Source organism: Peromyscus californicus, unplaced genomic scaffold, assembly GCF_007827085.1.
Source record: "Peromyscus californicus insignis strain IS unplaced genomic scaffold, ASM782708v3 Scaffold_14__1_contigs__length_90479793_seg_2, whole genome shotgun sequence".
Taxonomy (NCBI): Eukaryota; Metazoa; Chordata; class Mammalia; order Rodentia; family Cricetidae; genus Peromyscus; species Peromyscus californicus.
In genome coordinates, this window is record NW_026294436.1 from 41,775,469 (window position 1) to 41,787,516 (window position 12,048).

Genomic DNA, 12,048 nt, shown 5'->3' on the forward strand with positions numbered 1-12,048 from the left:
ATAAGGAAGTCAAATATTTAATCTGGCTGTTGCCTCGGAACGGGACCGTCTCTCGTGGCCGCGCTTCACTTCCGGCTGCAGACTGCGCAAGCGCAGACCCAACTGGCTGCCGCGCTCCCTTAGAAACGCCCCTGTGGCCCCGCCCATACGATAGGGTGTTGTAGAAGTCCTTTTCGTCCTTGAATCCGTCTTTATTGTTTTGCGTTTTTTCTAAATATCCCGGGTGGCTTCAAACTCACAGAGATGCTCCTGCTTCTGCCTCCCAATTGTTGGGATTAAAGGCATGCGCCACCACGCCAGGCCCTACCAGTTCATTTTCACAGCCTGTGGGCAAGATTTCATTTTCATCTTTGGGTGCTCAGATAGGAGCCTGCAAATCTCCTTGAAAGGAGTCCGTGAGGGGGAAGTAGGCTAGTATTTGTATTTAATGTAGCTTTATTAAAACATGAAGGTTTAAATTAGCACTTTTTTTTAAGGAGTTGACTGCATAGCCCGGGTTGACTTCAACCTTTGCAATTCTCCCGCCTCTACCTGGAGTGCTAGGTTCACAGGCATGCACCTGGATTAATTTGGAACTTTCCAGAGAGATACTTTTTAGTATCGAAGAAATTTAGTTACAGCTTAGACAAACACTTCCCAAGGGAATTAGTGATTTAAAAAAAAAAAAACTATGAGAATAATTACCTTTCTCACTCACTGTACAGTAAATCAGGCTCCTACCAAGAGCAAATTGGGCAGCCATGCCAACCTTGAATATGGCATCCCATGAGAGCTTTCTCTTGTTAAATTTACAAACTGTTATATTAATTTTGTAAATCAGATGCACAAACTTGGTTGAGTCCAAATGGACCCTAAGCTTCCATAAATTGCCCCCCCCCCCCCCCCCCCCCCCCCCCCCGCCCTGTGCTGTTTCTTGACTCCACACGGCAATGAATAGCCAGGCACACTTAATTTCTGAAGCGACTTCCCCAACCCACTCCCTTGCACTGCAGAAATAGGTGGGAACAGTTTGGTCATAGAGGGTAAGCAGAGTGACTTTGTGCCTGTTGCTCCCATAGGTGTTTCAATGGGAAGAATGTTGTGATGTCAACTACTGATCATGATGCACTCCTACAATCAGTAGATTCTTTGGGGAGAAGATGCCAGTACACTTGTGCTGTTACAACAGAATACAAGATGGGCAGTCTGTGGAAAAATAGACATTTATTTCGCAGTCGTGGAGACTGGGAAGAGCCAAGTGCTGGCAGGTCCAGTTTGATAGCTCAGTAATCTCAGCCCTTTGGAGGTTGAGACCTGGGCTACAGAAACTGTCTCAACCCCCAGCCCCACTTCACCTCCCAAAAAGGAATGGCCACAGTAAAGAGAAAGCTAAAGAGTCAATACCACTGCAAATACAAATCGGGCCCTGTTTATTTATTTGTAACTGTAACATAATTCCCTCCATTAGCCTAGGTAAGAAAGTCCTCAGTTACTTGTCTTCTCCTTCAGCTACTGTTGGCATAAAAGCTGCCTGAAGCTAAGATGAACAGCACTTACGAACATGAAATAATAATGCATAAAAGTTACTTGCACAACAGAACTAGGATATATGTTAGCTTACACGCCTCCTCGCTAGTGGCCCTGGCTGACTTAGAACTCATAGTAGACTGTGCTAGCCTTGAACCTGCAGCCATTCTCCTGCTTCTGCCTCTGAGTGATGGCACATGCCCGCTAGTGTGCTCTTCTCTACCTGTGATGCTGAGGATGCTCTAAAGCATCTTGGCTATCACGTTTAAGAATGGCCTAAAACCCAACTTTTTAAATTATGCATTGTGGGCCCACATAGTGTTGTGTAACTGAATATGGAATAGGGGAAAAAAAACAGTCAAAAGCTTCTGAACCCACAACAGCCAAAACTATTTCAAAAATCAAATGTGTGATGAAACCAGTGTCTGTAGCAGTGCTCACCCAAGCTGTATCATGTCAACTCACTGTGGACTTAGTTCTAAGTATACAATGTGAACACACCCCACTGCATACAGCAAGCCCTGTGACCCCAGGAATGTCACTTCAAACTCTTCTGCTTGGATTTCAGACTGTGTTATTATAATGTTTGACTTTAAAGATTTATGTTGTGGAATAATCTTTTTGTACACTGTGAAAAAATGTCACTCAGATTGGTTTAATAAAAAGCTAAATGGAGCCGGGCGGTGGTGGCGCATGCCTTTAATCCCAGCACTCGGGAGGCAGAGCCAGGCGGATCTCTGTGAGTTCGAGGCCAGCCTGGGCTACCAAGTGAGTTCCAGGAAAAGGCGCAAAGCTACACAGAGAAACCCTGTCTCGAAAAAAAAAAAAAACAAACAAACAAACAAAAAAAAAGCTAAATGGTCAATAGCTAGGCAGAATTTTGGGGGCAGAGAGAATGTAGTTATATATAGTTTTACTACGTTAAGGTTAAAAACTTCCTTTTTAATTAAACAAAAAGGGAGAAATGTTGTGGAATAATCCTTCTGTACACTGAAATTATATATTACTTTCATTGGTCAATAAAGAATGTGATTGGCCTTTAGCAAGGCAGGATAAAGTTAGGCAGGACAGTCAAACTGAGGATACTGGAGTGAAGAAGGGTGGAGTGAGAGTCATCAGTAGACAAAGAAAGAGCAAGATGGGCATGCTGTACTAAAAAAAGGTACCAACCCACATGGCAAAGCATAGATAAAAAATATGGGTTAATTTAAGTGTGTTAGCTAATAACAAGCCTGAGCTATTGGTCAAGCATTTATAATTTATATTAAGTTTCCAAGTCAGTTATTTGGGAAGTGGCTGCCAGTTATTTGGGAACAGTCAGGACAGGACATAAAGGAAAACAACTGTTAAACTTTGCCAAGATAAGGTGGGACAGTCCTTCAAAATCTCTGCTTCATAGAAAAGTCTGTCAGACATTCTGCAGGACATAAAGGAAAGTGACTGCTGAACTTTGCAAAAACAAGGTAAGACAGTCCTTCAAAATTCCTGCTTCATAGAAAAGTCTGCCAAATATTCTGCAGGATACAAAGGAAAGTGAATGCTGAACTTTGGCACCATCCTTCAAAATTCCTGTTTCATAAAAAAGTCTGTCAGATATTCTAGGCCTGCAAGCCAAAGATGGATATCCCAATGTTGCAGAGGAACCTTAGGTGACTGTCCAGGTAGCCAGATGTCTATCATTTCTATAGGTTTGGAAGTGGTTTGTACTGCACTTCCTGTTTACTCAGGTAATATTATATCCTTCTGGGGTCCTTGATGAAACTGAAGACTACATAGTTATACTTTTCCTTAGTTATGATGGAAGGTAAATTAAGTACAAAACTTTGGCCTCACCAAGATAGGATTAATAATAGAATATTTTATCTGAATTTGTGAAATACAAATGGACTGAACATTGTAAATGTAATTACCTGATAGTTGTTCTTATTGTTTTACTATGCTAAGAGTTAAAACCTTTCCTTTTTATTTAGACAAAAAGGGGGAAATGTTGTGGAATAATCTTTTTGTTCGCTGTGAAAAAATGCCATTCAGATTGGTTTAATAAAAAGCTAAACAGCCGGTAGCTAGGCAGGATTTTTGGGGTAGAGAGAATGCTGGGAAGAAGCGTGGAATGGCCAGCGGATGCAGATGGGAACAGACATGCAAGAGGTAAAAGCCATGAGTCACATGGCAACATGTAGATGAATAAAAATGGGTTAAGTTATAAGAGCTAGTTAGAAACAAGCCTAAGCTATTGGCTGAGCTTTTGTAATTAATAGTAAGTCTCGTGTCATTACTGGGGGGTTGTACATTACATGTATGTGGGTATGTGCATATGTTCATATGAAGGTGTCCCAGGTGCAGAGGGAATTAGATTCTATTGTGGGAGCCTACAGCGTCTCCAGTTTGTGGTTTGATTTCCATCTTGACTCAAGGTCAGAGTCCAAGTTTGTTTTGCTCTGCAAGGCTTACAGGATGTTTGGACAAAGGCATGGTTACCAGATGTCTTACTCTCCAAGGCTGTATAACAGGATGCTTTGCCGTAAGGCATGGTTACTAGGTGTTTTGAGAATTAAGGAGGTGTTTATGCTTGTTTGTACCTTGAACCATGGTGTCCCTGAGAAAGGAGGTCTTTTTGCCTCCTGTTTTGGGTATAAAAAGGCCCTGAGAAATAAACTTGGGCTGCTGTGGTATTGACTCAGAGCCCCCCTGAAGCTATCCTGTGTCTGTCTTTTTCTTTTACAACATCTACATCTCTATTTTACCTATTATTTCTCAGTCCTTACTCCCCTATTCAGGACTGTTCGACAAGTAGGGTGGGGCCCAGCACTCTATACACATTCATACACTACACAACTCAAGGTTTTTTCTAAGTATATTTATTTACCATATTCACATATGCAGTATTTATGAACACACAATTTAAGAAATTTTCAGAAGAATGTGAGCAATACATTTTAAACAAATTCATCTCACCAGTGATTAAAGCAGGAAGAGGTAATCAAGATTCAGTAGGAAAAACCAAGCTCTCTTTAATCACTCACACACACACACTTTAAAAACAACTTTTGCTGCTATGACCTAGGACACGCAGACCTGAGATACACAGGCAGTCACTGCACAGTCCAAATGACAGAGCCTAGACCAGGGCTCCACCTCTCTTCACACCCAAGAATCAGCACATTGACCCACAGGCTACATCTCTAATGACTAGGTGTTGGGGCTGCCTATTTCAACAATATTCAAAACAGTACAGCTACCCTTCAATAAGACACACACCACAAGACCCTGTGTGCCATCCACTCACCTGAAGATAAGTGTTCCACCAGGGTGGGGCATGTTGAAATAGAGACAGGAAATGTGTAAAGACTGAGGATGATCATATAAAAAGGGGAATATGTGCATCTTTCCATTTAAACACACAACTTGAGACAGTTCTGAAAATAATCCATTCTTTTTCTCAAGTCTAAATTAGCTATTTAAAAGCATTTCACAAAATAAAAAAAAAAATCCAATAAGGATTTAGAAGACTCCAGAACTCTCCTACCAACTTACAGCCTATTGTTTCTATCTGACGATTTCTCAGCTGCCTATCAAACTGAGAGTAAAGAAGGGCTCTGATTTGTTTCAACAACTAGCTGTATTTATTTCCTATATAAACGGGGCTTCTGTGTTTTATTTCGACAAAGGGTCCAGCACATCGCCTGATAGAAACTGCATGGGTGTTAAAAACAATCAAATCCTTACACAACTGTCGCATGTCCCACGCCTCAGAACCTTCTCCTAGTTCCTTCAAGGTCAGGTCATAAATGTCCAGAGACTGAGATTTCCTTGCCACTGTGAGTAGTTACACATAGCATTACAAAAATTTTGTGGAAGCTAAATTACTGCATAAGATTAGTAAGCAAAGACACTTACACTTTATTAAAAGTAATGAGCTATCTTCAGCTAAGAAAATTATTCCAAGGCTGGGTGGGGCTAGCTCGGTGGTGGGGTGCTCACTCAGCATGCACAAGGCCATGGGTTTAATCCCCAATTCAGCACAAAAAAGAGATTGATTCTGCCTTCAAAGGCTATAAAGCCTTCTATACGCCATCAGAGGTCCTCATTAGGTTCCTTCCTCTCCGTAATTCTAGGACTTGGCTATGAAATATGCACACTAGTTCTAAACACTGGAGACAAATACCCAGGTCACAGCAGCACTGCTCTCTAGAAGCTTTGTCAGCTCACTCTGACGTTAAAGCAGAGAAACCTGAAGCAATTTTGAAAAGACAAAACCATGCCCATCTAGTTTAAAACGACAGGCGTGGTGACTCCCGCTGTTACTCTCAGGGACAAGGCCGGGGAATTGCGTCTTGGGCGAGTCTCTCGAGGAGCAGGTGGACTCAATGGTTGTGGTGTGCTGTGGGGGGCTGCTTATGAGAGCAGCAATTCTTGGAACCCTGCCATTTTAAAGAGGCAACAACCCAGATTTAGGTTTCGACTGTACGGAGATTAAGTAGTAAGCTGTTTCTGCCAGGGCTGGTGCTCTGCGGCGATCCTATGAGGTAGTTATCATCCCCACCTTACACAGGAGGACACTGGCTCTTTAAGACAGGCAGCTCTGCCCCGCGGCACTTTGCTATGCCCGGCTATCTGAATCCACAGCCCACCGCTTCGGTCTTCTCCTACTGGTTCTCATCGGGGTAGTCTGGGACAGGAGAGAATCACTCTGCCAGCTGAGAGGAACCCTACATAGATACATTGTGTCTGCTATGTAATGGGGCCTGAGAGACTGGATCACTTGTAGCCCAGGCTGGTCCCCAACTTTAACTGGTTGTGGAGCTAGGAATAACCTGGAATTCTGATCCTCCTCCTCTACCTCGCTAGAGCTGAGACCACAGGTATATGGTCCCGTTGCATCTTGGGCGAGCCTATCAACGGTTTGTGAATGGTAGGCAAGCATAGCCCCAAACTATTTTTCTTCTTTTCCATTTTTTTAATGGAGCAGAGTAAACATACATTTATTAAGGAAAGGTGAGAAAGAACTCAAGAATGGGAGTTCTTCCAAGGAGGAATACCCACAATTCATTTTTAAAACAATGTCATAAAAGTTTAAATCATTACAATCAGTTTTGTTACTAGTGTCATGTGACTAGCTCAGTGGTTCTCAACCTTTCTAATACTTTAATCTTTTCATACAGTTCCTCATGATGTGACCCCAACCATAAAATTTCTTTGCATGGTGCCCCATGCTTTTAATCCCAGCACTCGAGAGGCAGACCTCTGTGAGTTCGAGACCAACCTGGTCTACAAGGCAAGTTCCAGGACAGCCAAGGACACACACAGAGAGAAATTCTGCCTCAGGGAAAAAAAAAAATTTTTTTTTGCTCCTGCTATGAATTGCAATGTAAATATCTGTGTTTTCCAATGGTCTTAGGTGACCACTGTGAAAGTGAAAGAGCTGTTCGACCACCCCGGGGTCACGACCCACAGGTTGAGAACTGCTGCTTTAGCTTCCTCTTCCTCCCACAAACATGAAACTGGGCTTGCCTCAAAATTTCTTTATACCTGTGCAAAACAGATCTTTTTCTGAATGACCTTTCTTGGCAACTAATAGTAAATTCCATCTTTCTAGGCTACACAAACCAAGTGAGTAGTTTTCAAACATGAGACTTGTCCTGAAAATCTGTAATAGCCAATTTCTAGGCAAGAATAATTTTAAAGTTTTCAAAACAAGTTACAGATCCTAAATGAGTTAGTTCTATAACAATCTGTTTGCAAATACAGATTATTTCTACACTGAACTCTTTTGTTTTTTCAAGACAGGGTTTCTTTGTGTAACAGCTTTGGCTGTCCTGGATCTCACTTGGTAGCCCAGGCTGGCCTTGCACTCACAGAGATCCGCCTGCCTCTGCCTCCCGAGTGCTGGGATTAAAGGCATGCACCACCACCACCACCCGGCTACATTGTACTTTCTTGGGAACCAGGCCTACATTTTCCCTACTGTCAAATGCTGCAGTGACTGACAAGTCAGAAGCCGCCCAAGCCAGGTGTGGTAGCACACCCCTTTAATTCCAACACTGGAGGCAGATCTGTGAGTTCAAAGCCAGCCTGTTCTACAATGACAGGGCTATGTAGAGAAACCCTGTCTCAAAAACAAACAAAAAACCCAGCCTTGATGTTCTAACTAAATTCTAACAGGAAGTAAGCAACATTATCCAGGCAATTTTAATACATTAATCCACCACCAAAAAAACTAAACTTGCACCCTCTCCCTCTATCTGGAATTGAGAATAAAAACATCTGATACAGAGGTAATAAAAGACCAAAACAGACATCCAAATGCAAAGTGAAAAACTGTTCATAAAGTGGTTTTCTTGTATGGTCTCTCAAAATCAGTTATTCACGCTTTTTTTAAAAAGGATTTTTTTCATTTTACATACTATTCCCAGTTCCCCCTCCCTCCCCTTCTCCCCCCCCCCCCCTCCATCCACTCCTCACAGAGGCTAAGGCCTCCCTTGAGGAGTCAACATAAAGTCTGGCATACTAAGTCTAGGCAGGACCAACACCCCCACCCACCCACCCCACCCCCGTGTTAAGGCTGAGCAATTTCTTATAGGAAATACTAAATCCCTTACTTTGTAGACAGTAAGTATCACTCTTAGCTGAAAATAATTTTCACCCATTGGCACAACAGACAACAATAAATGACTTGCTTGGAGCACACTATTAGCAAGAGGTTTTGGTTTTATTTTATTTGTAAGGAGTTCAGGTAGTGGTCTGAAGAAAAGGCTCCTGCTAAGGCAACCGGCAATGGGTCACATGGTTGCCAGCCTCTTCTTTCACGAGTCCCTGCTTCCTTAAGGACTCTCTACTTTTGAAGTTTAAGACACTCTTACAATTCTAAACAGTTTGCAGACATGATTTTCAGCTGAAATCTTGGTGAAAAACAAATCCCCAATGAAAAGCCTTGTTGGGTATGACAGCACATGCTTGTAAACTCCAGCACCTGAGGAGGCTGAAGCAGGAGGATGTGAGGAACATGCCAGCTTGGGCTGCAGAGAAAGACCTTGTCTCAAAAAGAGTGGGTGAGGGGCAAGAGCAGCCTTGACTGGTCCAACAAATGCAATACTGAGAACTGCTACAGAGTAACACCCTTTTCTGAAAATGCATACATAATACTTCACAGAATGGGGCATCCTGAAATCCCACCCCTTACTTCAGAAGACTCTTATGACCAAGTTTCAGACCATTCTGTTCCCTCATTATATTCCAAATGCAATTACACATAAAAGTCACTTAGTTTAGCTGGGTGGTGGTGGCACACACCTTTAATCCCAGCACTCGTGAGGCAGAAGCAGGTGGATCTCTGTGAGGACAGAGTGAGTTCCAGGACAGCCAGGGCTACATAGAGAAATCCTGTCTGGAAAGACCACACACACACACACACAAATGGAAAGAACACACGAACACACGAACACACACACACACACACACACACACACACACGGAAAAGCGACTGGCTCACTTTAATCTTTAAGACACAAGCCAGAACTTAATAGGCTCTATTCACAGCAGGCTTATTGAGGGGCTTATGATTCTGTGACAATACAGTTTGGGAAGAGAAAAAAACCTGTGTCTGCTGATGGTGGAGCAGACATTCAGAGAGTGCATCTAGAGATACGGTGAATAAAGCAGATGTTGAAGCTGGAGGCACGTGGTCCAAATTAAAAGTGATTATTAAGGAACTCTACATTATCTTCCTGTGAGATTTAAAATGATTTTTAAAATCACTCTGAAAAGACTTTGCAAAACTGTATGGATAGTTGCCAGGATACCAGCGAAGTCTCTCAAATGGCTGTGCCATGGAACAATACACATGCTAGCAACTCATACGCTCATTTCTTTGGGCAGGAGGTTGAACTACAGGTCTGCGTTACCCTTTCCAATGTGCAAACCTCACACACAGTCTGACCCGTGCGCACAAGCACAGCAGCCCTTCCCAGTACACCTGTAAGGAACGGGCACCTCTGAACTTGGGAATGTCACGTAATGAGTACATGTCCTTACAAATGATCACACAGTAATTTATTTCGTCTAAAAATATACCGTTAAAGTATAATGATGGAGCAGCTGCTTCAGAAGCCAGCTTCTGGATCCTTAGTAGCAGTTTAGTATTGATAGAGAGATTAACAGTTCCATTATGGACTCCCTAGTCTATAACAAGGTAGGTCACTAATTGGTTGACAATAAAGCAACTGTACCAAAGAAAACTTCTAAGTAACTTAAAAGTTAAAAGAAAAGAAAAAAAAAAAATCTTGGCCAGACATGGTGGTATCTTCTGTGATCCTAGCACTTGGCAGGCAGGGGCAGGAGGTCAGGGGTTCAAGGCCAGTCAGGCTACATAGCAAGTTCAAGACCAGCCTGGGCTACATAGCAAGACCCTGCCTCTTAAAAAACCAAACCAACAACAACAAAATCTTCTTCTGATAGCATAATTAAAATATATGACCAGCTCAGTGACTGTTTTAAAATGATTTTTGAAGTTTCAAAAGGCAATCTATTTTTCCCTTCATACTTCTGACCCTTGAATTTGTACTAGTATTGAGTTCAAGGTGAAAGAACGCTAATTTAAAAAAAAAACAAAAACATAACTTATACAGAAAAAGAAAAAAAGGAGTAGACCAAAACTTTCAGAAAAATACAATATGGGGCTGGGGTGTGGTTCAGTGTGCTGCCACTGGGCAAGGCCCTGGATTCTATTCCCAGCTCAGAGACAAAGCAAAACAGAATAGCAACAAAGATATGAACATAAAGCATAACGATATTATCTCTCTTTCTACTAGAAATAACACAATTCATTTCTCCCCAATTGCAGTTAATTAGTTAACCTCTTAACAGTGTACATGAAAAACCTGGAAGCCAGAGGCACTGGGATGATTTCTTCCTGAGTGTTTTTGGCTAATTAATGGCCAAGATATGTTTAGTCTCTGGCTGGACAGAATCAAGAAAATAAACAGATAAAACTACCAAGGCTTGAGCTGAGATAACTCCGAAAAAATCTGCCATTACCTCAGCCATTGGTCTCCTTTCTACCCAAAAGAAAACCAACCCCTCCCCGCCCCAAAATCATTGAGTGAACCGAGCCCCGCTTCGGGTGAGCCGTCGGAAAGGCTGGAGTGTCCAAACGACGTGGCATAGATCAGTAACTGCTGACAACGGCTGGCTCAGAATCAGGAAGAATATCTTCATTGGCAAGAAGGCAGCAGAGACGAGGCTTCTAAAACACATACCGACAGGTCCAGGAACGCGGTCGCACATAATCCAGAAATGTGGGCTACGACGGGGGAAATAACACAGCAGTTGATTTATGGCCACAGCACATGTGAGTTAGGTATGCGGTAGGTAAGAGCTGAAGGTTATATACTGGACTTCTTTAAACTGGCCCCCAGTATTTCAGCAACCTTTAAGGTTTGAGAAACTCCCTGTTTCAAAAGATGTTGAGATGTTTTCTACCAACAGCATCAATTAATTCAACTGAGAAGCTTCGTAAAGAGTTTTAATTTAGTAAACTCCATTCAGCTCCATGAACCATGGATCAAATGGTAAATAGGCACTGTGTCTCTTAGCAACTTGACACCTTATTTTAGCAAAATTCAGTTGTTGTGGAATATTATTTTAAGCTGTGTTACATTTGTTTCTGCTGTGGAACATTTGTTTTAATGATGCAAAGATGTGTTGCATTCTTTTATGTTGCATTTGTTTAACTCTGTGAAGCTGTGTTACTTTGCCTGTCTAAAACACCTGATTGGTCTAATAAAGAGCTGAACAGCCAATAGGAAGGCAGGAGAAAGGATAGGCAGGGCTGGTAGGCAGAGAGAATAAATATGAGAAATGTGGAAGCAAGAAAGGTCAAGGAGTGAAAAAAGAAGGGGTCAGCCATTCAGCCAACCATGGAGTAAGAGTGAAAGTAAAGATAATATGGAAGCAAGAAAAGGAAAAAGCCCAGAGGCAAAAGGTAGATAGGGTAATTTAAATTAAGAAAAGCTGGCCAGAAATAAGCCAAGGTAAAGCCAGGCATTTATAAGTAAGAAATAAGCCTCCGTGTATATTTATTTGGGAGCTGGGTAGAGGGTCCCTCAAAGAGTAAAAAAACCAACAACATTCAGTTTCCGCCTAAAAATCTAAATAGTGGTAGGACTAGAAAAATAAAGCATGTGTATATGACTATAATACAAGGTTTTAAGTTAGTGATCCAATTCAATATGAAAGACTTTGGAAGTTCCAAAACAGGAAAGATGGAACAAGAATTCAAAAAGCTTCCATAGCAAGTGCGGCATCCAAACTGGATCTCAGTCGGGGAATCAAATCTGACGTGGGAGACCAGAGTATAAAGAACAGCGTGACCAGGGACTGCCGGGATCCAGCGCATCAGATGCACAAAAGGCCTCAGCAGGAAGTAAGGAGGGAGAAGAGGAACTGCGTGACGAAAGACAGTAGTGCAGATGTGCACGGAGACTCTCAGCTGTAGATATCTGCACTCAGTTATGGTTCCTGGAAGAAATACCCAGGAAGATACAC

General features: G+C 42.3%; 1 protein-coding gene across 1 annotated transcript in view; it reads right to left on the bottom strand.

Annotated features, from left to right (window-relative positions):
- Positions 1-8,194: 8,194 nt before the first annotated feature.
- Positions 8,195-12,048, bottom strand: part of Soat1 (sterol O-acyltransferase 1) — a 50,534-nt gene continuing 46,680 nt past the window's right edge. Inside the window, exon 16 of the mRNA XM_052737275.1 lies at positions 8,195-10,804. Within this exon, the coding sequence (XP_052593235.1) occupies positions 10,748-10,804 (57 nt within the window). The 3' untranslated portion in view covers positions 8,195-10,747. The remainder of the gene's footprint in view (positions 10,805-12,048) is intronic.